Source organism: Panicum hallii, chromosome 5 (assembly GCF_002211085.1).
Source record: "Panicum hallii strain FIL2 chromosome 5, PHallii_v3.1, whole genome shotgun sequence".
NCBI lineage: Eukaryota > Viridiplantae > Streptophyta > Magnoliopsida > Poales > Poaceae > Panicum > Panicum hallii.
The window spans coordinates 57,343,686-57,370,560 of NC_038046.1; the positions used below are offsets into that span (position 1 = coordinate 57,343,686).

At 46.7% G+C, this 26,875-nt stretch overlaps 3 protein-coding genes across 3 annotated transcripts; 2 read left to right on the forward strand and 1 right to left on the reverse strand.

Moving 5' to 3' along the window:
• Positions 1-3,950: 3,950 nt before the first annotated feature.
• On the forward strand, positions 3,951-5,800 carry LOC112893368 (venom phosphodiesterase 2-like). Its single transcript, XM_025960658.1, has one exon. It carries the CDS (start codon positions 4,033-4,035, stop codon positions 5,443-5,445), a length of 1,413 nt encoding a protein of 470 aa, XP_025816443.1. The 5' UTR covers positions 3,951-4,032; the 3' UTR covers positions 5,446-5,800.
• Positions 5,801-13,459: 7,659 nt separating this feature from the next.
• LOC112893367 (cytochrome P450 90D2-like) lies at positions 13,460-20,545 on the forward strand. The gene is made up of 8 exons (XM_025960657.1): positions 13,460-13,836; positions 13,923-14,259; positions 15,385-15,534; positions 15,635-15,901; positions 16,998-17,087; positions 17,211-17,396; positions 17,878-17,999; positions 20,007-20,545. The coding sequence occupies exons 1-8, from the start codon at positions 13,550-13,552 to the stop codon at positions 20,092-20,094; spliced, it is 1,527 nt and encodes a 508-aa protein (XP_025816442.1). The 5' UTR covers positions 13,460-13,549; the 3' UTR covers positions 20,095-20,545.
• A 1,766-nt stretch (positions 20,546-22,311) lies between these two features.
• Positions 22,312-26,407, reverse strand: LOC112893278. Its single transcript, XM_025960513.1, has 2 exons — positions 26,054-26,407; positions 22,312-22,667 (listed from the first exon to the last, which is right to left on the reverse strand). Exons 1-2 carry the CDS (start codon positions 26,199-26,201, stop codon positions 22,570-22,572), a joined length of 246 nt encoding a protein of 81 aa, XP_025816298.1. The 5' UTR covers positions 26,202-26,407; the 3' UTR covers positions 22,312-22,569.
• Positions 26,408-26,875: the final 468 nt, after the last annotated feature.

The following is a 26,875-nucleotide window of genomic DNA, read 5'->3' on the forward strand; positions in this document are numbered from 1 at the left end:
ATCCGAAACATCTTATAAAAATACTTTGGACGACCTATGCACCATATCACCAATTGAATTCCAGTTCTATCGTTTCCCTGTATTCACCTTTGTGCAAATAGCGCTCATTGTACAACTCCCCCATTTCTCCCATAATAGCGGCATGTTGGGTTAGTTCAGCTAGCATCAACAATTACTTTTGCCCTTGTTTGGTGATATCTACCAATTTTCCATCCATCTATATAAGAAAAACAACATTTTTCGCTCAACATAACATAATAATAGAAACTAGTATTTTACATGCCAAATTGGTTCAGATCTTTAAAATATGATAACGATGCATAACTTTAATACAATAAAATAGTTCAGAATATGGAAACATGAAAACATGAAAACAAGAAATCACTGGCGTCCATCATTCTCCCTCTTAATCAAATCGAGCCTTCCCTCAACTATTTATAGATAGCTAAAAACCTCCCAAAAATCCAACTTCACAATACATATATTAGAGAAGTTCTTTCTTCCACCCCATATTCTTTAACCATCTTCATAGTCATTGCTATTGTAGGAATATGGTTGGTAGGAAGAGCGGATGACGCTTCAACACTTATGGAGATCTTCTTTGCAGCAGTTTCTATCTTCTGACAAGTGTTCTTATACAAACGAAAGAATGGGCTCTTCTCATCCTTCTCCTCAGCACCAGTGGATGCCCCTTGCATTTTCTTTTTTCTGTGTTTCTTATCTTCTTAACATTCTCTACAGGTTTTGGTACCATATCCTCATCCTCATCACTTGCATCATCAGAGGATATATCTTCAGGACATGATGCGAAAGATCCACTAACATGTACCTTACCAAACATATAATGTATATCATCAATAAACTTTGGACCTTATTTCTGGAACTTCGAATGAGGGCATTTGATTGCTTTCTTTTTATTGTTGTTGCACCTCTAAAATTAAATAAAAATAAAATCAGCAAGGCACAGTATATAACAAATATTAGTGAAAAAATATTAAAATCAGATTATTCCACTTACAGCAAGGTGTTCATCCCACCATTTATCCGAGCAGTCAACAGTTTGTTTAGCCTCATCCCATCGAAGCCTAGTGGCAAGATTCTTGAATTCCATAAAAAATGTATAATCCTTTTTCAAAATATCTATCTTGGTCTTCCATTTATCACCAGATTTTTCCGCAAACTTGAATACAAGATTCTTTCAACCGGTAGTAGTGAAAATTTCCAACGGCCTATTGCCAGCTTCTATCTCGTCTTTGCATGCATCATACAAATGCCTTAAAAAAATATCACCCAAATCTGCCTTGTCACCCATTCTTGAGCCGAACAAAAAATTTTCCAATCAATTTGCATGCAACAGGTACTAATCACACATCCTCCAATTCAGTAAACAATTATATATTCTTGAATCAAACTTTCTCTCCTATTCTTCAATGGACAGAGCAACAATTTTGGATACAAGGAAAAAATATAGAGGAGGAAAGATTACCTGCAGGGGCGGTGGCCGGGGTGGAGGCGGGCAGGGCCGGCAGCCGACCTGGTGGCACACAGAGGCGGCGGCCGAGGTGGAGGTGGGTAGGGGCGCGGCCCGCCTAAAGGTGGCGCAGGGGCGGCGGCCGAGGTGGAGGTAGGTAGGGGTGCGGCCCGCCTAAAGGCGGTGCAGGGGCGACGGCCCGCCTAGAGATGGCGGTCGGGGTGGAGGCGGCGTAGAGACGGCGGCTGGGGTGGACGCGGGCAGGGGCGGTGGCCGACCGGCGGACCGGCGCTGGGGTGGCGGCGACCCAACCTCTAGCCGCGGGTGGGAGGCGATGGGGAGATGGGAGGGGTCAGACGGGTCGGAGTCAGGGGTCAGACGGAATAGAAGAGCGAACCTTTTTTCATAACCAGTGGCAGGTGTGTAATTTTTGCCCTAAAAGCCACTAAAAGCAGGGGGAGAGGTGCTTTTGCACTTGTACTGCAGTAAAAGCTGCTTTTGGTTAAAAGCACTTAGGGCTTTTGAGCCCTTTGGTTGGCTTTTGACTTTTGCAAAAGCAAAAGCTGGTCGGAAAACCTATCCAAACATACTCTTATTCTTGTGCAGTTTAAGAGGATTGATTTTATTCTAAAATTTGCCTTACCAAAATTAGGCAGACTAAAATATTAGTAAGATTTTTTTACCAAAATCTAGATTAGTACTTTATAAGATGGGATATTTTTTTAATTCCAACCAAATAAATGCCAGAATTTATAGTTGCCAAAATTTTGGCAAGGAAAATTTTGAAACCAAACTAATCGGACTTTGAATTTAAACATGCATTACCAAAAGGTATCATTTTACTCATAGCTAGTAGAGAGGTACTCCTACTTGTTCGTGAAAATAAATTAAAACCAACATTTTCATGTGTTTGTACTTTGTGTTTTAATGAAGATGGTGTAGAATAAAAGTAGGATGGATGTTTCTACTAGTTGAGTATCTAATATACTTAGATGCAGAGCTGTAAAATGAACTCATGATTTTCTAAAAAACATGATTGTGTTAGATTATATCTAATATACATGAAATGCAAATTAAAAAGAATTGATCAATCATAAAGGAGGGTTAGGTCTCCTCAAGCACCCAACGGCTCCATCCTTCTAAATCGTTCATCTTGTAGAGTGTATAGATATATAAAAAATGTCTGTCACAACCCAAAGTTTAAAAACCATGTTAGCATCATGAGCATCGACTAGTCATAATGGAGCATCATTTATGCATGGATTGGAATGATTATATTTAATTATTTGCCTTGTTGGAGTGAAGGGCATGAAGCAAGTCTAATTTTTGCTAAGTAACTGTGCCCTCAAAAATTTGATTCAAATACTAGCTGTCAAATGGCAAATTTAAAATAACTTTTCTCAATTTTGCAATGTTTAGCCTGAGCCATAAAATTCTTGGAATCTTTGAAAACTGTTATTTTGTTTGAATTCCTGTGAGCAATCCCTAGTAGCCTTTTGAGTTCTTGTTGTTGCATTGTATTCTTGGTAGTTTGATCTTACTCCAGTAAAATTGCGTAAGTCTTGTGAGTACTTTTGTACTTGCGAGAACTTTGCATACTTCTTGGTTATTAAATTGTATAAATCTTGCGAGTACTTTTGTAGTTATGTTGCTTTCTAAATTATGTTGCAGGTAAGCTGAAAGTTGTGTTTGGCCACTTCTACCCCGCCGATCCCAGTACGGGTGTTGCTTTCTAAACTAAATTGCAGACAAGCCGGAAGTTATGTTTGTCCACTTCTACCCCGCCGATCCCGGTACGGGTGAAGAGTATGTCGTTGTGGTCTTGATGGTATCCTTGAGCAAGACTCCATTAGTTTATCACATTTATCAAGATATCCGCTACGCAATTATTTCTTTTGGGGATATTATGTTAAACTTTATGTTTCATGTCCCTTTTAAATGCTATTTGTTAGCCCAAAGCTTGTATTTGTTGTTGAGCCTCTCCTATGTTGACTTGTAATGTTTAATTATCAAATCTTGAGATGATTAAAATTTCTCTTTGCAGTTCATCGGCAAAATATGTTATTGTAAACGGTATGTGTGTATACGTGATCTTAGGTATATGGTGGAGCACATACCGGAACTACCGGATTTGATATTATTTTTGGCGAATGATTTGTCGGCTGTTTATGACTTAGATGTGGGTTAACATGTGGCATGATCTCGGGCAAGAGCGTGTTGCTTTCATATTAATAAAAATGATCGACGGTTCATTTAAAATGGTGTCAAATTAAACTTTTCTTACAGTGTATGTTTGTATTCATGAAAAATTTTACCAACTCAAATCTTGCAAAATATTTTTTCTAAATATTTATATTTACTGATCTTGAAGAAGCATTCTTAAATGCTCACATGGGTACTGTACTGTGCCCAACAAACTGGTCCACGGGCTTTAAATTCTGGATTCTCTCGAGCCCATGACGCTAGAGGCCCAAAATCACCTCTCCCCCAGAGAGAGAGAGTGAGAGAGAAGCTCCAGCCCTCACAAGTCCATAGCAGCCACAGCATCATCGGCGACGGCGATGGCGTCTCCGCCCATCTCCGGCCAGCTCCGGACTCCCGGCGACTCGCCGCCCCTCACCGCTGCTCTCCTCTCCCCCTCCGTGCCCGTGTCCCAACGCTCCACCGCCTCCCGCCTGCTGCTCCTGCTCACCGCCGCCCTCGCCGCCGCCACCGCCTTCCTCCTCATCCTCCGCCCGCCCCTCCACTCCGCCGTGACCGCGGCCTACACCACCGCGCGGCCGCTCTCCAAGCTCCAGAAGCCGGTGGTGCTGCTCATATCCTCGGATGGCTTCCGCTTCGGGTACCAGTTCAAGGCCCCCCTCCCGCACATCCGCCGCCTCTTCGCCAATGGCACCTCCGCCGCCGAGGGCTTGATCCCCGTCTTCCCCACGCTCACATTCCCAAACCACTACTCCATCGTCACCGGCCTCTACCCCTCCTCCCACGGCATCATCAACAACTACTTCCCCGATCCAATCTCCGGGGACCACTTCAACATGGCCAACCACGATCCCAAGTGGTGGGGAGGGGAGCCGCTCTGGGCCACCGCTGCCGCCCAGGGTGTGCTGGCCGCCACATTCTTCTGGCCGGGTTCGGAGGTCAAGAAGGGTTTCTGGAACTGCCCGGACAAGTACTGCCGCCACTACAATGGCTCGGTGCCGTTTGAGGACAGGGTCGACACCATCCTTGGTTACTTTGATCTCCCGTCTGATGAAATGCCACAGTTCCTGACCCTGTACTTTGAAGATCCTGATCATCAGGGGCACCAGGTGGGTCCTGACGATCCGGCAATCACTGATGCGGTTATCCACATAGATGAGATGCTAGGAAGGCTCATTGCCGGTTTGGAGGCAAGGGGAGTGTTTGAGGATGTGAACATTATATTGGTGGGGGATCATGGTATGGTCGGAACATGCGACAAGAAGCTTGTGTTTCTTGAAGAGTTGGCTCCATGGATTACGCTGAAGGAAGATTGGGTTCTGTCTATGACACCATTGCTGGCAATCAGGCCACCAGATGGTTTGTCCCCGGCTGAGGTTGTGGCCAAGATGAACGAGGGGCTTGGGTCTGGGAAGGTGGAGAATGGGGGATATTTGAGAATGTATTTGAAGGAGGATTTGCCTTCTCGCCTGCATTACTCAGAGAATTACAGGATCCCACCAATCATCGGGCTGGTAGAAGAAGGCTATAAAGTGGAGATGAAACGTTCCAAGAGGAATGAATGTGGAGGGGCACATGGTTACGACAATGCCTTCTTCTCAATGAGGACCATTTTCGCGGCACATGGACCTCGTTTCCAGGGGGGTAGAACTGTGCCCTCATTTGAGAATGTGGAGATATACAATGTTGTGGCTTCCATTCTCAATTTGAAGCCCGCTCTGAACAATGGTTCAGCTTCTTTCCCTGGCACGATCCTTTTATCGAGCAAATGAGCATGGATACACATCTGAGCTGTGGTTTCATGGGAGTAAGGCCATGCTGCTGCCTGGTGTTCTCTTTTGGTTGTTGTTGTACCTGTTAATTTAGACTTCTGTCACTAGCAGCTATTCACTGTATCTGAATGAAAATGCTGCTAGTAGAGAGTATCGTTTCTTTAGGGACAGCATTGGAAACATGATTCATGTCAAACCTTTAGCTGCTCCCCTGTGCTGGGTTTTTCTCGAGAGTTCATTTGAGCTCCGTAATTTCTGCTTGAGATGATGATGATGATGCTCATCCTATTGATAACATATGCATGGCTCCATATCTCATGGTACACCTTTAAACCTTTGTATTTCATTATGATAACTTTGTTGGGTCTTATATCATTTCTTACTTGGTAATGAGCCATGCTTGAATATGCATAATCTCATAAATGCAGATGTGCCCAGTTACGCATCCCAACATATTAAAACTGTAACAAAAACTTGTGTGGTAGCATATGATATATGCGAGCAGTGTAAAATCCTTACCACCTTGCAAGTTCACCAGTTATTTGCCATACTGTCTTACTGTTTGTACTTTTTGATAGGTATTCTGTTCATATGTTTGTGCGCTTTCATCGTCATTTGGTACTGTGCTAGCAAACAAATGCTGCAACTGCTCTTTGTTTAGCTTCTATGATGAAAGCCAACAAGCGATAATAGAGATCTTTCACTTATATATGATCAAAGTAGGGTTTCTCATTTCTCAGATTATCTTGTGGATCCTAATACAGTATGAATGGATTGCTCCATGCCACAAAAAGTTTTTGCAAGATTATTTGGAGTTGGGCTGAAGGCTACGTAAGAGAGTTGAATGCACACTGCTCCAACTTGGAGTTTTCATGACTGCATTGTAACATAATAATTGGTTCTCTGCGCCTGTCTCCTAACAGTTCTTTCTGTTCACAGTTGAAATAACCCATGAACTATTTGTCAGCAACTATTTGAAGCACCATTTTTTTTCATGCAGCTACTGTTTTTGTCTCACTGTGATACTGGCCATCCTTTCTTTTGTTTCCTGCATGCTTTCAGTTTTTTGTTAATATTATCGGTTTTATTTGCTGAGCTTAAGCTTATGATAACGCATCTTATACCTTTGGTTGGAGGAATCTTTTCTGGTCTTCATTGTTGCCATGAATATTGAAAAGGTTACGCATTAGCCTAGAATATAGTCTGCATGGATATTTGACATGTTAAAGAAGCAGCACTCGCGTACATTTCTAGAAGAGCTGTGTGCTGATAGAAGTATTTACTCCATGAGATATTGAACAAAAAACCATTAGTTCTTACTTTTACGCTTTTCTGATCAAAACTGAATTATAACTAATCCACTGTCTTCATTAAGTTGGCTTAACATACTTATTTGTAACCCTATATTTGATGGTACAATATAGCTTATTTTAGTTGGTCAGTTTCACCTGCTATCTTGTCAGAGAATCTGTCTGGTGCTTAATTGAAACATGCTTGTTCATTTCTGATCTGGACTTTAGTATTTTTGTAGTGATTTAACAATAACACTCCTATTTCCCCCTGTTGGAACAGTTAAGCCCTGATGATTGATTGCTACAAAGTTGTAATGGCCTGTTTTCTTTCCTGCATGATATTTTGGAGAAATTATAGCATTTAAGCTACCCAAAAATTTGTTGTAGGAGGACTAGTTTATTTGAATTTAGTCACTTCCTAGTGGCTCTGCATGTTTTTTGTTACATTTAGACCTTGTTACCTCCATATGGAGTCTCCATGGATATAATTGCTACCTTTTTCTTGGACCTTTTGGCAAGGAGGGCATCTCTCAGCCATCCAGCCTTAGAAATGTGATGTTCTATAGAACATTGCTCTGCTCATTTTCCTGTTAGATATTTTGTTTTTTTGTGTATTTGTAACCAGCAGCTTGTCTTCTAGTTTATCTGAGCTGCCTCAATACTTTGCCTTGTTCTTCTTTCCTCCTCTTGCACATGCTTTATTAATTCTGTTTATGCACAAATGATATGCTAGCGTTCATGTGAACACATTATTCACTTGAAGGCCTTTCTAGTTAACTTGAATGTGCATACACAAATGATATGCTAGCTGTCAGCTAAGTGCACATTGTTATATTGATACTGCAGTTATTTCCTTGAAATAGTAATTGATGTTGTTATCTATAAAATATAAATCCTTCAAGTTAAAAGGCATGGTTGATTCAGAAATTGGACATGTTATATGAGAATTGTTGCTGGCAACCACTGTGCTGAAGTTTAATTCATGTTCTTCTGACTATTTTCATTTGTTCATAACAAGAGCAAGGGTCCAGGAAAAACAACGGCATTGATGAATTCCTGTAACCTCAACATCATTGGGTCCAGAGTAATGTCGATGAGATAACTATCCCCCAATCGTGCAGGGCTCAAGCGCACAAAGATCGTTGATAACTTTGAAATGGTAACACCGGTACTTGTACTGTCTGTCCTTTAGTTACATTATACCTTTACCTCATTTCACTGTTTCAGTTCATATATCGTCAACTAATTGCTGTGATGCTTTCTGCGTAAAAAACAGTGCAACTTTTAGAAACAGCTGGGACCAATGCTCGATAGCAGACCAGCTTGTCTAGCTCTTAGCTTAATCTAATTTTAGTGTGTAGATTTCACCAAACTACACTGTTTTTTTGCGAAAGTGGGATCATAAAACTACACTTTTAATAACTGATTTAGCAAAACTATACTTGTATGGACGTTCCATGTCAGAAAACTACACTTTAAGAGTCTGTGCTGAAAATCCCAACTCGTTTCCACATCCTATTGCTTGAATCTCCTGCACCTTTAACTTGAGGTGCCATGTGATCTAGTGATAAATGCAACACAGTATGAGGCGAGGAGTGCAATGGTCATGTGATCCACTGCTGTTTCAATAGAATTGGGCAGCGTACTGCAGGCAAAGAGGTGCCAGCCGTAAGCTGGTCTCCCAGACTATGTCATGGACATATGGAGACTGATGAGATAGTGAACACTAGCAAACGTGGCCTTGTTCCAATCTTGCAGGGACCGGTAACACGGTAATAGTGAAACAGTGTGTGCTATAAATACCGAGGGTCCAAATGCCACTCAATTTATTATTTTTAATAGTTTTTTTATTGATTTTGTTATGCAGACAATGTGCACATTTGGTGTCTGGTAGTTTGCTATCTTAATTGCTTTGGTCCATATTAGGTGTTAATGTGCTTATGCTTTAGTTGCTACTAAAAATGCTTCACTGTATGAACTGGATCTGCCAAGTGGGAGTGTCGGTCCTTTCTCTACCATTTTTACAGTTTCATTGTTTGTATAAATCTATATTACAACAACAACAACTTAGTCTTTTGTCCCAAGCAAGTTGGGGTAGGCTAGAGATGAAACCCACAGAAAACAAGAATAAGAAACACAAAAAGGGTACAAGCTAAAGGAAGAGCCAAAGGAAGAGTTAGAGGTACAAGCCAAAGGGTATAAATCTATATTAAGTAGTCTTTTTCTTTTGAAGACTATATTAGGTACTGTTCTCCCTTTAGCCATAACCAAATTTGTAATATTTGTATGGAAGACTAAATGCTCAATGTAGTCATATCCTTGTTATGCATCAGGTTCTTAGATCTGCTAAACTGCTGAGTAAATTCTTTATCAAGGTCATTCCTGTCGCAGGGCTCCTTGCATCATTTGCATGACCGTACACATGAGATGGTGTGGTAATATGTGCTGGTCTGCCAGGAGAAACAGGTGTACTGGCATCAGCTGCAGGTTAATTTGCAGTAAATAATTCTCAGGACAAACAAAGGAAGCCTGCCCATGCCAGCGATACTGTTGCTCTATAGATCTCATGGTCAGTATTTGCTTCACTGAGTAAAATTCACCTTGCCTTCTATCATTCCTTTCTTTTACCGTTGTCATTCTGCGATACTTTAATACCCAGCGTTCTCATTTCACATCATTGCACAAAGAACTGCCCGGTATCTTGGCCTTTACCGTTTAAGAGTACTACCATGGTAACTGGAAAACTACCACGTACCCATCAAGTCCATGATGTTGCGAGACTGCAGATGATCTGTGGGCACTAATTTCAAGGACCGAAAGTGAGACTGTACTTGCTTCTGTTGCCCCATACACAGATCCTTTGCTCCTGGTCTTGATCAATCAACCTCCCAGCCCATCTTGCCCCTGTACATGTCCTCTTGTACCCGCGCTCGTAAAGCCTGAACTGCAACTCACCAGTGTCCTCGTCAGCTGCATGCGCAATAGGAGCAAGGAGCTGTGCATGGTCACTATTGAGATCCCCCCTTTGCCTTTGGCCACTGCTCTGCTGCCCAGAAATATATTTTTGCAGCCTCTGTCCTTGTTGCACTCGCCCATCATTGATTCCTTTTGCTCCTTCCTTTGCGATCCCAATGTGATGCCCCTCTGCGCACGCACGACGGGCTGTTTTGTTTTTTTTTGCATGTGACTTTCCTGTTTTCTTCCACTAACCGTGCCAAGGATTGGGTAGCCCGTCGTCGTCAAATCGGTATCTGAAGCTTCAAGGTGTCTTTGATTCCCGTACAGTATCTAGCTAGCCTGTTCTGTTTGTTAGGGTTAGGGTTAGAAGAATGTTTCAGTGACTGTCGGGGCATTATCGTGCTGGCATTTCACATCACCTTGACCGAGATATTCCTGGCAGGTCCCAATGATTGGCGCCAATCTAAATCCAAAACTGGGCCGCCTCCACCTCTGCATGTTACGTCTTAACTCTGTGTGCATGAACAAAATTTACAAGAAATTTTCTCAGCATTTTGTATTGGATTGTCGTGTAAAAGCTTGTGTATCAGCAATTTCGGAGCTTCTTAAGATAACTCTCCGTTTGTAATGCAGTGGGATGACAACTCCACATCTGCACCTCCTCATCGTCGGCTTCAAATTCAGGTAAGGTGTCGCTGATCATTTCCTGAGGTTTTTACTTCTTTAGCATGAAGATTGTGGCTTGCTACTTTCCAATGTTAAATCCATCAGAACAATTCTAATTTAGTGGAACAGAATATTTGGAAACAGTCTTTAGCATGGAGACTAGAACAACGCTACCGATTTAGGTGTGGGGCAGGCAGATGGTTGATACCACGGAGTGTGATGTGCATCATTTCGGTACGGTGGGGTATGGGCCTGGTCACGATCATTGCTTGATAGTTGATACCACACTGCCCGAGAATTCGTGCTCCTTTTTTTTTTCTGGCCGCAAGGAGTTGCATCCTGTGGGCTAGCCAGCTAGGGTTCTAGATCCGGCGGCAACCAGGAAATTCCAGTGGGTAGTGAGGGATTGCTTGCTTTGCTTGTGAGAGCATGCCATTCTGTGGTGGTTTTGCACTCAGGTGCTAATAGAACACTGAACACGCCGTTAGAAGCTGAGAGCTGTTAAAAGCCTGGAACAAAAAAAATGATAAAAACGGTTGGATTACTGGGATAGGATTTGTTCACGGCTCGGTCAAAACTGTTGAGCACGGGAAGCAATCATCCTTTGGGATCTGAATCGTTTCCTGTGAGGGATGCGCAGAGATTTGTATCCATCGATGTCGCATTGAGTGACACGATGTTTCCGAGAGAGGAAGAGGACCTTGGTTGCGGCTCCCTTTGACCACCCCTAAAAAATATCTTGTCGGAAGCGAGTGTGCCAGTAGTCCAGTACCCTTCCGGCGACGCCGTACTAGTAGCAGCAGAGGAAACGGTCGCTCGTACCGCGCAGTGCCCTACTGCCCTGTGCCCCCCACAGGTGGGTAACGGGAGGCAACACGACGCGGCCTTGCCCGTGCGGATGCGCCGGCCGCGCCAGAGGGCGTGTCCGCCGCGGACTGGCCGCCGGCCGCTGGCCGGGCCGCGCGCTCGGTCGGCGGCTCCGGCCATTGGCGCGCCGCTGCCGCTGCCGGCCAGTTTTGTTGCCGGGTAGCGAGCATTTTTGCCGTAAGACCGACCGTAACCGAGCTCGCTTTCGCCGGGGGCGCGTCCAGGCGGTAGACAGACAGTGTTGTTTTCGAGCCTGCGTCGCACGAACCTACTGGTACTAGGCCGTAGGTGGTTGGCCGCGTCTGTACGTTTGTTCGTGCTGGGCAAGTGTTAGGGTCACACGTATCTAATGCCCGTCTCAGAATGCGGTGCCTTTGCCCCAATTGTTAGTTGACGCAGGCCTACCTATGCCTAAAGTGCCAATACTAAGTGCAAATCCTGTTCCTGGACGTCTAATGCTTACTCGTCTCAATGCAAGTCTCAAGACGAAGTGTCTTACTCCAATTGTTAGTCGACGCATGCCTATCTAGACCTAAAGTGAGAAACATTCGGCGGTATCATCGAAGAGGAAGTTGCCTGGCGATTTTAAATTCTATGAGAAAATGTTTCTCCAGCCGAAAGGGGCTTTGTCGACGAGCCGCGCAATGATTCACCCCAGCTAGCGGCCGGCGACCACCGTTTTCTTTACTGTTTTCCTTGCATGGATTCTTCATGGGGGCTCGCCTGCTTTCCTGATTTCTAGTTCGATTTCATATGTGCAATCAGCTGCAAAGCAGCCGTAATCAAGTTAGACCCCGAGGCTAGTGATATCCATGATTGTGCATCATTCTTTCGCATTTCCGCATCGACTCATGATCAACTCGGAGTTCATTAGCTTCGCTTTTCATCTGTTTCTTGTTTAGTGGATCTTCTCTGTCGATAAAAAACCTAACCGTAGGGGTGGTCTTTCCGCCACCGGTCGAGTGTTCTTCCTCCGAAGATCAAAAACACAAATGGCATACGAATCTTATGATGGCAAAGGGTTCAATGGAGAGCTAAAAATTTACTACTGCTAAGGAGGAGCCGTGAGGTGGTGGCACGGCTGTGCCTTATCCCTCTCGAAGAAAAGGACACGATCGATTGGAGAGATGGGCACCACATGAGTCCCCATTATCTATAGAGAAGCCCCAACAAATGCTAGGTTATAACACGATCGCGAGACGAACACATGCCCGGCCGGCAGTAGTGTGTGGATCGCCTTCTGAATCCCCTGAACACACTGGTCTCTTCACCCTCCATTTTTCTCTCTTCAAAAATCAAATAAAAAAGAGAAAAAGATTTCATCTTCAGCCATGGCCAGCGGCGGATGCAGATAGGGATCGGCACTGATTGCACTCGCAAGTCTTTTCAAACCGAACGTGTGCACAGATTTGTCGTGGGACGTACTGCCGCTGGCGCTAGTGGCACTGTGGGTATGCCTAGCTCGCCTAGGAGCGCCACCACACTAGGAATCTTTTTTGGTAGCTGCAGGCTAGTAGTAGAGCTTTAGCTCAGGCTCACTCTATTCAAGGAGCTGGTCTCATCTCCCGGCGCCAAAAATCTCTTCTTCCCCATCAATGGATGTGCTACCGGCTACCGCCCCGCCGGATTGACCACTTATCATTCGAGATGGGCCTTTTTGAAAGACAACAAAAAAAAAATTCTATCCATCAATTTTATTTTCTGTTTCTGTTCTAAAATGAAGTTTAGGATTCAGTAGAGGATTTTGTGGTACTGTTTCCATGGATTTTCTGCCATTGGTCAAAAGAATAAAGAAAGAAGAAGACGGGACTCTCTTTTTATGGGTGTGGGCCCGCCCGGGCGTGTGCATGAGGGGGTGAGCTGAGCAGTGAGCATCGGGCGTCACTCATGAGCAGCAGCTGAGGCTGAGCCCTGTCGCCTCACCTCTGCTCGGGACTCTCATCACTTCGCAACCCTCATGGAGCAAAAACAACGAGAAAGAAAGAAAGAAAGAGAGCAACAGTAGGACACTGCCCCTGCCACGACACACAATCATAGACGTGGGGACTATACACACAAAAAAAACATTTTTTAAATCATCCAACAAGAAATTCTGGTGCTCTGAAAGCTATATTTTCAAAAAAGATTATGAACTTTTAAATATTAGCTTCTCTTCTTCATCTTCTTCTTCTTCTCTCCCTCGTGTCCTTAAGTACTTTGCACTTCATACTTGGTTCACCGCATATAAGTGCCGTGCCTCTGCTCTCTCTCGTCCTCTCGTAGCTAGCTTCGTTCACTCACTGCTCGAGTGCTCGGTGGGTGCAAAAAATACACACCTTGCCATGCCGGCCACCGCCGCTCTCTGGCCGGCGCCGGCGTGGGTGGCGGTCGTCGCGCTGTGGACGCTGCTTGCCGCCGCCGCGGTCGGCCTGTGGACGCTGCTGTCCCGCAGCACGCTCCTGCCGGCCGTGTCCTGGCCCGGACGGCGGCGGGGCGCGAGCGATAATAAGGAGGCGGCCCGGCTCCCGCCCGGCAGCTTCGGGTGGCCGCTCGTCGGCGAGACGCTGGACTTCGTGTCCTGCGCCTACTCGTCGCGACCGGAGGCCTTCGTCGACAAGCGCCGCCTCCTGTAAGCGCCGCTTCTCTCTTTCATTCTCTCCATGGCCTCCCCGGCGGCGTGCGCGTACGTGGCATGGTGACGTGTCGGCGCTGCAGGCACGGGAGCGCGGTGTTCCGGTCGCACCTGTTCGGGTCGGCGACGGTGGTGACGTCGGACGCGGAGGTGAGCCGGTTCGTGCTGCAGAGCGACGCGCGCGCCTTCGTGCCGTGGTACCCGCGCTCGCTGACGGAGCTCATGGGCAAGTCCTCCATCCTGCTCATCAACGGCAGCCTGCAGCGCCGCGTCCACGGCCTCGTCGGCGCCTTCTTCAAGTCGCCGCAGCTCAAGGCGCAGGTCACCGCCGACATGCAGCGCCGCCTCGCGCCCGCGCTCGCCGCCTGGCGCGCCCAGGGCCCCGGCGCGCGCATCCGCATCCAGGACCACGCCAAGGCGGTACGTGCCTCTGCCCCTCTCTGCTCCGCTAGTACTACCTTCTGCAGCACGCCTTGGTGATTGGCGATTACTGCTCTGCGCCAGCCCTCTCCTCCTCCATTGCCGCGCGCCTGCTAGCTCCTTGCCTTCTTGATCGAACACCAGAGAGAGAGAGAGAGGAATCAAGGAATGGCATGGTGGCGCGCAGACCGATGGCGCTGCCGGCGTGCACACGTGCGCGGCCGTGTCACCACATGGAAGCAGCTATCGGAGGCCGCGAAAGGAGTGGCCCCGTCTCTCTCTCACACACACACAATGCCGGCATGCCGTGCCATACCACTCGGCCGCGTACTCGTATCACTGTACGAGTGGGCGTGGTGGTATCTTTCAATGAGATTGGGGGGAGTTGGGGCACTGCTGGTGCCTACCTGCTGTTCTCCCCCATTCAATTCCGCACGCGCGCGCCTTAAATACATGCCCCGGTGGGGCCCTTCCGAATTACCGGCAACCCAAATAAAAACACCTTACATTCTTCAGACCGTACTGTACCACAGTACAGTGCCTCTATCATGTTCATGTGTTCAGTCTAGACACCACTCCCTCCTTGCACTCACAGGAAATTCGAAGTGTCTAGCATGCTACGAGCTGGATTCCAGCTCCGGTGGTCTTTGGCACGGCTCCATGAGGAGCTCCACCACCGGCTGCTTCAGCTGTACTAAATAGCTCCGGCTCTAAATAGTTTTGGAGCTATTTTCTAGTAAAAATTAAAGGAGTCGGAGCTGATTTGGAAGAGTCACAAAACGGTTCCAGCTCCCTCAGAGAAGCCTCTGAGGGGAGCCGTGCCAAACACCTGGAGGCGGATCTATAGTGGGGCTGGAGAAGAAGAGGGGAGGAAGAAGAAAAGAAAGGAGATGAGCTCCTTCTTCGCTCCCTGACGGACTGGATTCGCCACTGCAAAGTATGTAGGCTGCTCGTGATGGCTCACAGGAAATTCAGATCAACTGAATTAGTAGCAGGGCTCCAGCATCCTGTTGAATCCTGGCATTCCCAGTGAATCAGTGATCTTAAAGAAAGAATTGAAAGAAATGGCGTTTATGTGTATCGCAGCGCAGTGAGTAATGAATACAGAATGTGTTGTGGCAGCAGATAGTGTTCGAGATCCTGGTGAAAGGACTGATCGGGCTGGAGGCAGGCCCGGAGACGCAGCAGCTCAAGCAGCAGTTCCAGGAATTCATTGTCGGCCTCATGTCCCTTCCGATCAAGCTGCCGGGGACTAGGCTCTACAGATCCCTCCAGGTACACACTCCGATCCTACTAGCACTCTCCACTAACCTCCGAAGCTCTGTCTGGGTCTCTATCTGTCACACTGAAGCTGCATCTGTTGCCTGGCCTGCAGGCCAAGAAGAGGATGGCGAGGCTGATACAGAGGATCATACAGGGGAAGAGGAGGCCGAAAGTCCTCGACGGCGACGAGGGGCCGCGAGCGCCGCCGCGCGACGCCATCGACGTGCTCATAAGCGGCGGCAGCGACGAGCTCACCGACGAGCTGATATCCGACAACATGATCGACCTGATGATCCCGGCGGAGGACTCGGTGCCGGTGCTCATCACGCTCGCTGTCAAGTTCCTCAGCGAGTGCCCTCTTGCTCTGCAACAACTGGAGGTGAGTGGAGTCTCCGAGCCCGTGCGTGCGCAGCTAATTTTGGTGCTGACCAGCGTTCAACATTTCCTTTTTGGGTGGTTTTCATGCATAATTTTCAATGGATAGCAACCACGCACTAGCATTTGTATCACCACAATTTTTGTCAAAGTTCCCTCCTTTTCATGTCAAGAAATCGACGTTTTTCGGGTCAGGACTCAGGATCATACGTGTACCGTGAGCGAATACGCGTCTCCGGTAGTACTAGTCTCCTCCGATCCACAAGAGGCTCTGTACCATGATGTGCCATCTACTTGGTTGAGCGATAGTCATGTTATTGTGCATTTAGTCACTTCAAGTGGATGTTGTCATGCCACCTAACTCTTGTTACCTTTGTTTAGGCAATTGGTTTGCATGATGACAAACCAAATTTGTTCAGTTAGTGCATTCGATGGCGACGTGCGCCTAAACATGTACAAATTCACGCACCATCAGTTGGGCAAACTTTTTCCCTAGTGAGCATTTTCCTAGGGAAATTATAGGAGAAAGATTCCGGGCATGTTTGGTTCGCTGCCTCAGTTGCCACAGTTTGCCACGTCTAAGGTTAGGCAGGTTTGACCGAGTTAGGCGTGCGTTTAGTTTGTATCCACATTTGTGGCAATATTTTTCTTCTACTGTGTGGGTCCCACTCGTCAATGACGTGTAAAAGTATGGCAGGATTCCCTTATGCATGCCAAGGTGTGGCGCAAAATTTCAACGCCTAACCTTAGCCAGGTATGGCAGAAAATATGTGGCAATTTTTGACACTTTAGACATACAACCAAACATGCCCTCCATTAGCAAGAAAGCATGGCCTCTTACTGCAACTGAAGCAGCATCATGTGATTTACGAGTTTTCATTATATTTACAGCGCTGCAGTGCTAAGAAAAGTACTCTTCTGTCCACCTTGTTCAGTTTTGATGCCACATGAAACAATGAAGCCATTGAAACCTCTGCTTGCCTTTTACTGTTGGAGAACGTGCCTATCTATTTTGATTTCTATTTTTTCCTCCATCAACAATAAATAAAAGTGTGGTCATTTGCTGCAAATAATGAAACCAACCAAATTGCAATGGTCAGGAGGAGAACATGCAGCTCAAGAGGCGAAAAACCGACATGGGCGAGACCTTGCAGTGGACGGACTACATGTCACTGTCATTCACACAGCAGGTAAGTATACCCAATCGTCCTCATCACCTCTAAATTACTATGTCATCAATGATCATGGACTTTTAGGATCTGTATGTTTTCTTCGCCGTCAAAACCTACATGGATGAAACATTTGGATCATAGGTGATAACGGAGACACTGCGGATGGGCAACATCATCAACGGGATCATGCGCAAGGCGGTACGGGACGTCGAGGTGAAGGGGCACCTCATCCCCAAAGGCTGGTGCGTGTTCGTGTACTTCCGATCGGTCCACCTCGACGGCAAGCACTACGATGAGCCCTACAGGTTCAATCCATGGAGGTGGAAGGTGAGATTGAGCCCCACATTTGGTAGAGATGTTCATCCAATTGCTACTCCTTTAGGCAACACCAGCATGATTGGGATTTGATGAGTGGGTCTTGTGGGACTCCTAACATGTGGGTTTACTCCTATAGCTCATCGTGGAATTTAACACCTAGTATGGCAGGAAAATTACAGAGACCATTTATTGTCAGATTTTGCATTGTTGTTCTTAGCATGCTCAAGTTTGTTCAGTTTTCAACTGCGCTGCATATTTGGTATTGGGAATGACTAGCAGTATGCGTTGGTACAGAAAACGACCGCATAATCTTTTTCACTGACGATTTGTTTAAAGGTCTCAAATGTTACCATGCGATAGATGATTCAAAGCAGATGATTACTGATAATGAATGTACATTGTGGGGCTATTCGTGAGGCTTACAATGATCGCGATTTGATTTGGAAACCTAATAATGCGTTAATTTGGTCAACAACTTAATCATGAACAGGAGAAGGACACGAGCACCAGCAGCTTCACTCCTTTTGGTGGTGGGCAGAGGCTGTGCCCAGGCCTGGATCTGGCCAGGCTGGAAGCTTCAATCTTTCTCCATCACTTGGTCACCAGCTTCAGGTATGGATCGATCTCGTCCGTCCATACAACCATAGTCCCTAACAAGACCCATTTGGAATGCTTTTTTTTTCTGAATTCCATGGAAATTGAAGTTACCCTAGCTGTTTTTTGCATGCATGATTGATTGATCTTTCCTCTTATTATGTTCCACCGAGGTAGACGTTCACCCACTCCTCTCACCCCCAGACTGCCCGTCCTTAAGTCTCTTGTGGCTTGCGCCGCCGCACTTGCCCTAGCTTAGCATGAAGAATCTTGCCTACCTCGCTACCTTCGGCGGCTCCGGTGGTGCCACCGGCGTCTCGCCACACCGCCACCCATCGCCCTAATATAACCTCCCTCTTAAGACTCCACATGACCGGTCCGAGCTCAGACCCCCATTGCCCGTAACCCTGATTCCGGACGCCGGATGATGTCGCGTAAAGGCGAGCATCGGAGAAGCAACTGCCGGCCCTTGCATCAGGAAGAGAAGATGAGGATGGCCATGCTCCACCTAAGTGGAAGGAAAGATTTTCAGTTGATCCCGCCTATTAACCAAGTTGGTATCATGAGTACCATGGCGCGGGGACAATGGGGGAACTTATCGTCACTTAATTCAGAATGGAAAGTAAAGCTATGATGGAGATGGTCCAATAATTAGCGAATCGATGTTTGGATCTTCGATCCTTGGTGGTACAGTGAGATGAGAGACCTAGGGAGGTCCAGTCCAAGCCTAGGAAGGGGAACCCTACGACGCCATAGAGGCGGGGTTCATCTCGACTCGGCCGGCGTGGGGCCACACGTGCGCCATGGCCGCCCAAGGACTACCATCTCATACGTGCGCACAGAACACCTAACCTAGGGCGCGCCTACCTACACCTACACTGCTGCCTGTGCCTGTGAACGCTGCCGGCGGCCGCACGCGCGTCCGGCGAGGGCCGCGTGCCGCCGTGGCGTGCACGCTGCGAGCCTGCGAGAGGCCGGCCGCACGTGTGTGCGAAGGCAGCGGCAGCGGCGCAGCGCTAGCCTGGAGCGCGTGGCCAGGCCGGGGACGCGCGCATTGGATTGGGCAGGGTAGCTGCGGCGACGACATGCGCGCCCCCACCAGGCGCTGCACAGCACGTGTGGGGGGCTGGGGGCACAGGCACACCCGTGCGCGCGCGCGCGCGCGCGCTGCTACAGCGCCAGCAGCCGCACGTGTCGGCCCTGCACGCCTCAGTATCTGCCTGTTGCAGGCTCGCCTGGTCTTGGTATGGCATAGCACAGCTGAGCTGAGCCATCTCTCAAGTGTGCGCCTGCTTGGGTACACCTGGTCTATCTGCTCCCTCAGACATGAGTGAACGTTGGCTCTCAACCCAACCCATCCGGATGGGGTCGGGGTCGAGCTCGAGCCGATCGGTTGGATCAGATCGATGACATGCTTTGTGCCTGGCCCAGAATTAAAAAAGAAAAAAAATGCCTGCGTCTTGCCAGTTTGGCGCTTTGACCAATCAGTCAGGGCCTCGACGTGCCAGGGCATGGGTATGGCCGCTGTCGAAAAGCATAAACATATGGTGGCCAAGCTGCTGCTGCTTGCTCTAGCTTCGAATTAAAAATGGTTCTCGAGATATGGTTTGTCCCCTTCTTTACATTGTGTTGACTGGCCAGTGGATAAGAGGGCTTTGGAAGAAATTCAGTTTTTTTTTGTCCCTTTTTCTATAGGCAGGAGAGCTTTTTGAATAGAACACACAGATGCCTTTGAATACATTGGTTGCATGAGCCCTTGCACGGTTGCACGTACGGTGATATCCAAATGATAATATTCAATGATCTATTCACAAATGGTCATCAAGAACCAATCGAAGCTTGAGGGCTGGATGCACTCATGCTTCTTGTGGGTACACAAGCAGCTAGCTAGCACAGGTCGTTTTCATGGCGATCAAATCATTCATCATGCATGGCATCGATCGGCATCGTGTTGTTGTTTGTTGCTTGGCGAAACAGCGATGGCATTGAATTGATGCTCTCTCCTGCTGCTGCTGGTCTCTGTAGGTGGGTGGCGGAGGAGGACCACATCGTCAACTTCCCAACCGTGCGGCTGAAGCGAGGCATGCCCATCAAGGTCACCAGCAAGGACTGACTGGCCAGCCGCCGCTTGCATTGTGGACGATGACTTCATTTGATGCAGATTTCAGATCCGCCAGGGTTTGCAGCAACCTAGCTCTTACGCAAGCTCTACTACACACTATCATATCATATATAGGCTCGAATAGCATCCATGAAGGAAGGGCCCTCTTGATTTGGAGATGGCAAGAACATTGCTATGCATTTGGATGTGGAGGTGTACAGAAGAGAGGAAGAGGAAGGTTAGGAAGATTGATCGGCCAGGAAGCATGTTTACTAATATTTGGTTAGTACTAAGCGTAGTATTAGTATAGTGTTATACTAGCCATGGCCCGTCATGGATAGGCCTCAAGGCTTGCATGGTGTCTACTATAGAGTACTATATGTCATGATGCCCGGCTAAAATGAAATGAAATGAAAGATTAAGTGGTGCTGGATTGTGATCAAAGCATTGGGTCCTAGTGTTACATGCTGATAGGACTTTGACCATTGGAAAGCTTATTTGTCTCTGGGAACTGGGACTGTGGTGGCCTGGTGGGCTGGTGGCCACTGCATCTGCACCTGCATGCTTTCTGCGTTGCTTTGGGCAGGGGGAAGACAAAGTACTATACAATATAGGGCCTAGAGAGAGAGGTCCAAGCAGGAGGAGAGAGATGAAAGAAATGGATTGGATTATTGATGGATGGACACTGATGAGCTCCTTGGGAACTCCATCCGTCCCAGATTTTTTGCCTTTGTGTGATCCTGGTTCCTGATGATTCCTGCTCGGCTGCTCCCTCCATCCATGATGCAGCTGCAAAAAAAAAAATGCCGCGTCCCTCCTGTGGAGGAAAGGGTAAACGCACTGGATCCTTTTTGGGACGCTCTTTTATGAGAGTTGTATTATGGCATATGGCATTGAAGAACAACAGCAAATGAGCAGGCGGGCAGGTCAGTGACCCAACTCAAGTTGCCAACCATTCCAAAACCACCTGTTCTCGTGAGGCAAAGCCAAAGCCAGCCATGTACGTCTTGTAACAGTTGGATGTGGCCCAAGTATGTGTTGCACAGAGTCCAACTGAGGAATTCTTGGCTAGTTTTCCAATGCGCATATGCGTGTTCTCGTGGCATTTGAAGTTCTGAACCTTCTTGTTCTCCTCTCAAAGCCTCTCATCCTCACCACGATGAGTTGGTACGCATGCCCTTCAGCCAAATTTGTCAACGATGATGCTGGTCCAAGATCCAACAGTGGCTGCAGCTACAATCTTGACAAAAAAGTCTGGCTTGCCTGGGCCTCTGCTGTTCTTCCTCCATCCTCTCAGCGTGAGGCACAGCTTTTGCGAACACCAGAGGCAGGCAGGCGGCAGGGCATTGATGCCCGCACGCTTGGGTGGCCTCATGGTCCAGCCACATGTGGGCGTGTTTGCCCTTTGCGCCGCACTAAAGCTGCGCACAATGAAAGAAATGGGCTGGATCTCCCCCTTTCTTGGAAAATCGCTAGGTTTTCATTCCAGGGAGCAATCCAAAGACGGCTCCAGAAAGATGAAGATGATCTGTGCATACTGGCAAGGCCAAAACTTACTGGTTTTAACCCCAGCTTTTGGGAGCTTTTGCAAAAACTAAGGCAGCGGCAACATGCTCGAGGTGGGAGACATGCTGACGGGTGGGGCCCACCTGGCAGTGAGAGGAGCTGCGGGACCCAGCTGTCGGAGAGAGAGGGGGGGGGGGGGGGAGCAGGGGAGGGGCAGCTTCGTTTTTTCGCATCCCCACGCTAACTGGACGTCCGCTAGGCAAGAATGACAATTCCAAGTGGCAGATATATAGGAGCGATATGGTTTTCGGATGAGTGGCAATCGTTATAATGGTAAAAATGTAAAAAGCCCGTGATGGGCGACGTGGGCAATACAGAACCAACAGAGCAACGAAATATCTGCAGCCAGTACATAGGGGATGAACGGATCCATTGCTGGCGTTTTCTTCTTCCTTGGAACAAGACCATTTCGCCCCTCGATTCTTCTGTTTGTTTCATTTTGACCATAACTCTAATACGGTTCAGTTTGTGCCCCTCGATTTTCAGTTCTGTTTAGTTTTGGCCCTGAGCAAAAAAAAAAAAGGGGGAAATAAGAAAAAAAAACTCACTTAAAAGAAAAAGTAATTGAGATATTTTAGGACAGAAGAAATCACATAAAAATAACTACAGCTTGTGAAAAGAGTTTACAAGCTCTGAATAAAAGATTAAAAGATATCTAGAAAATAGCTGAAATACTACGCAACAGGTAGAAAATATTGCAAGACTTCTGTACGGGTCATGCCCTCGCGAGTAGCACAAACGGAAACATAGGCTCCAGTAGACAAATTTTCTGGTAACATATTACACCAATACAAGGTTTCCATATCTAGCAAGATAAGGGAGATGTCTGCTTATTTCACAACAGACCAAAATCCTCTGATTACAAACAAAACTGAGTATGCTGAGCTCTAGACGTCAGGGGCCAGAATAGGCACTACTACTTCATTCTTTCATTGCCGATGGCTGTCCAGAAGAAAGCCTCTCTGACCTCGCCTTGTTAGCCCTTTCCATGTAATCTTGGTGAGATTCATGCTTTGCTCCTACAATGAATAGATCACACACTTTAGGACATATTTAACCAGTGCCTTGCTTATACAAGAAACTCAAGCAGAAACCACCCACCCAACATAAAAATTGTTTTTTGTTCTTCGTTTTATGGGATTTGCCATATCTCAATAACTCAGGAATGCCATTAAAATATGACGGTACCAACTTTGATGGAACCAACTTTAGATATACATTACATAGAACAGGTAAACGGTATCACCAAGACATCCAACATCAATCTCCAGTCAGTCATTGAATATACTATGATCCAGATAATCCAGAATGCAGCGAATCATTTTTAATGTGAATAGGCCCAGCCAGACCAGAGCACACAGTAGTCATATTTGAGTGTTCACGTTCAAGTCAGGAACAAGATAAGTGAGACAAAACCATATGGAGATGAGCTGCTGCATTGGGATACTTCTTAGACGAGCAAGTTAGTCGCATATCTATCAGCTTATCTGTTAGTTCAACTTTGCTAGGCCTTGTTCAAGAAGGGATTCATCCGAATTACTTGAAAGCAAAGGCTGTGCATTTCTCCTCTAAGCACAGTGCCATCTGGGCATTTGGCCTTTACAAGCCATGCCATTTGGAAGTATCTTTCACAAGCCATGCCTTTTGGGCTTCTCTTTCACAAGCTACAAGTTTGGCATAATTATCCAATTTTGAACTAAGGTACTCAACAGTTTTGCAGTACTAAGTTTAACAAAAAAGATTTACTTACTAGGATATCTAAGACTTGTGCAACATGATCTTAACAAAGTTCACCTTAATCTATAGACTGTCATACCAATACAAGAGTCGGGGTCGCACAGGGTTGATGTCCTGTTTTAGGCTGGACCATCATCCTGTTGCCACGGGGTCGTCATCTCCAGCTAAAGGTTCTCAGATACTAGGAGGGGATAACAAGAGACTGGAGGTGTTGCTGCAGCAAAGCATGAATGGGGATCGAAAGTGTGGTGCTGCTGCCTTGGGGACGATGGGAAGTGGTGATGCAGTGAAGGAATGGGGAAATCTGTGCAGCCGGCTACATGCTTCCCTTAAGTCCACGAGAACCATATGTAAGTGCTTACTGTTTTGGAAGCCAAACATATGCAGAGAGATACTGTTGAAGGGCTAGGATTTCAATAAACGGTGATGCATTTCAATGGCAGTCTAGTTCACTAAAACGCCAAATATGAGCCTCCAAAACCACATAAGTATCATGATGGAAGAATTAGGCAAGGCATAGTTCAGACTACATTTATTACACTAAATTGTCTCATTGAAGCTAAAGAGATCCACTGTCTTTTCAAGTTAGCAAACTAAAATGCAAAACACAACTTCTATGTCAACAAATATAAGGGTACATATTGAGATTGACTATCCAATTTTACAACAACAACAACAACAACTTAGTCTTTTGTCCCAAGCAAGTTGGGGTAGGTTAGAGATGAAACCCACAGAAAATAAGAATAAGAAACACAAAAGGGCACAAGCCAAAAGGAACACAAGAATAAGAAACACAAAAAAGGGCACAAGCCAAAAGGAAGAGTTAGGGGTTAAACAAAAAGTAACAAAGGTCACGGTTCAGGTACGTTAATTGTTAATCTCCAAGCGCTCCTATCCATAGCTAATTCCTTAGCGATATTCCACTCCTTAAGGTCTCTCTTAACCGTCTCGTCCCAAGTTAGTCTAGGTCTACCTCTACCTCTCTTTACATTATCGCCCCGCTTTAAAACTCCACTACGCACCGGCGCCTCGGGAGGCCTCCGTTGTACATGTCCAAACCATCTCAACCGATGTTGAATCAACTTCTCCTCAATAGGTGCCACCCCGACCCTATCTCGAATCTCTTCGTTCCGGACTCTATCCCTTCTTGTATGCCCGCAGAACCAACGCGGCATACGCATCTCTGCTACACTCAGTTGCTGGACATGTCGCCTTTTTGTAGGCCAACATTCAGCACCGTATAGCATCGCCGGGCGAATCGCCGTCCTATAGAACTTACCTTTTAGCCTCTGTGCCACCTTCTTGTCACAGAGGACGCCAGAAGCCTGCCGCCACTTCAACCAACCGGCTGAAATTCTATGCCTAACATCTTCATCAATGTCTCCATCTTTTTGAAGCATTGATTCTAGATACCGAAAAGTATCCTTCTTGGCCACCACTTGACCTTCGAGGCTAACGTCCCCATCCTCATGCCTAGTCTGGCTAAAGTCGCACATCATATACTCGGTCTTGGTCCTACTCAGTTTGAACCCCCTCGACTCTAACGTGTGTCTCCACAGCTCTAACTTCATATTAACCCCTGCCCTACTCTCGTCAACTAGCACCACATCATCAGCAAAGAGCATACACCAAGGGATATCACCCTGTATGTCCCTTATGACCTCATCCATCACCAAAGCAAATAGATAAGGGCTCAATGCTGACCCCTGATGTAGTCCTATTTTAATTGGAAAGTCACTGGTATCGCCACCACATGTTCGAACACAAGTCATCGCATCCTTGTACATATCCTTGATGAGGGTAATATATTTAGTTGGGACTTTGTGTTTTTCCAAGGCCCACCACGTAACGTCTCTCGGTACTTTGTCATACGCCTTCTCTAGGTTAATAAAGACCATGTGTAAGTCCTTCTTCTCCTCTCTATATCTCCCCATCAACTGTCGCACTAGGAAAATCGCCTCCATGGTCGACCTCCCAGGCATGAAACCAAACTGGTTTTGGGTCACCCTTGTCAAATAATATTGCAATTTTCTTATTCTTCAGTACAAATAATATTGCAAGCTCTGCCTCCTCACACTGGAGATAAATGCATGCTGCTCTTTAAGCTTATGATTTTGCATACCAACCATGAAAAGTTTGTTTAGGAATCACACACGCGCGAGCCGATGGCTTATGCATTTCTTGTTCTGAATAATTGCCCAAACACGGAGCTAATGAACAAAACCCCAAACCCTCGAGCACCTAAACAGGCTGAAAATCTAAACATAACTTCATTTACAGGTTCCAAAAGAATGCAATCAAATTAATTAAACAAGTGCAAACGAATCTCTATGTTGAACCCTCGATACAACCCCTTTCGATCTGCTCGTAAAAGATAAATGGCATTACCGCCTCAGGGAACAAAATCGTAGATCTTATTACCCTGGAGAGTGCAGATCCATTCGAAGAATCAGAGATTAGCCAAGAACAATACAAATCGAGCTAAGCCCGAAAGGCGGAATTGTAATGCCTTGTCATGAAGCCGCGCATCACATAGAAGTGCAGGATAGAATTCTAGCAGAAGAGAAACTAACAAATAATTCAAATTCGGAGGAGCTCACCGTAACACCGGGAGGGGGAATGGAATAGGGTTAGGGTTTTAGGGCAGTGGGGGAAGGGTCTGACTCACCTCGGGTCATGAAGTACCACGGGACGCCGAAGACGGCAGCGAAGATGGCGATGCCGGCGACCACGTGCTTCTTCTCTCCACTGTACAGGTAGTGCTCCATCCGCGCGCGGAAACCCCCGCCGCCGGCACTTGTGGCCTCTCCTCCCATCGCCGCCGCTTCGGTTGTGTGGCGGCGGAGCCTGGCAACGAGAAAAATGAAGCGCGCAGAAGGGGGGGGGGTTGCCGGTGAAGGACCTCGCCGGCGCCGGGGACGGCCAAGAAGAAGCGGAGGAGAAGCTGCAAGCGGGAAGGAGGCGGAGGCGTGCTGCGGTGCTGGCGCCTGGCGGCGGACGGTAGGGACGAGACTCCTCTGCAGGAGGGCCAATGACATTAGCTCACTGGCATGTGGGCCCAGACCCACATGTCAGTGACAATAGCAGATGAACATTACGTCAGAAATTAAACTCGATTTAGTGGGTGTTTGTTGCATGAGAGCTAAACTTTGGCCCGTCGGAAAAATTTTATGATTTAAAAGTATTAAATAAAGTTTAATTATAAAATTAATTGCAGAACTCTTAGACTAATGCGCGAGGCAAATCTAATGAGGTATATTAATCCATAATTATCGGATGGTTACTGTAGTATCACTGTTGCAAAATTTTAGATTAATTGGACTCGTTAAATTTATCTCGCGAATTAGCATCCATATATGAAAAAAAAATTAAGTAAATTTTATTTAATATTTTTAAAAGATAAGTTTCTTTTTTACGTGACGGGCTAAAGTAAGTTTGGGCATGGGAATAATCGGACGGCTATCCGACTGTTCTTTTGAAACTTGATTCG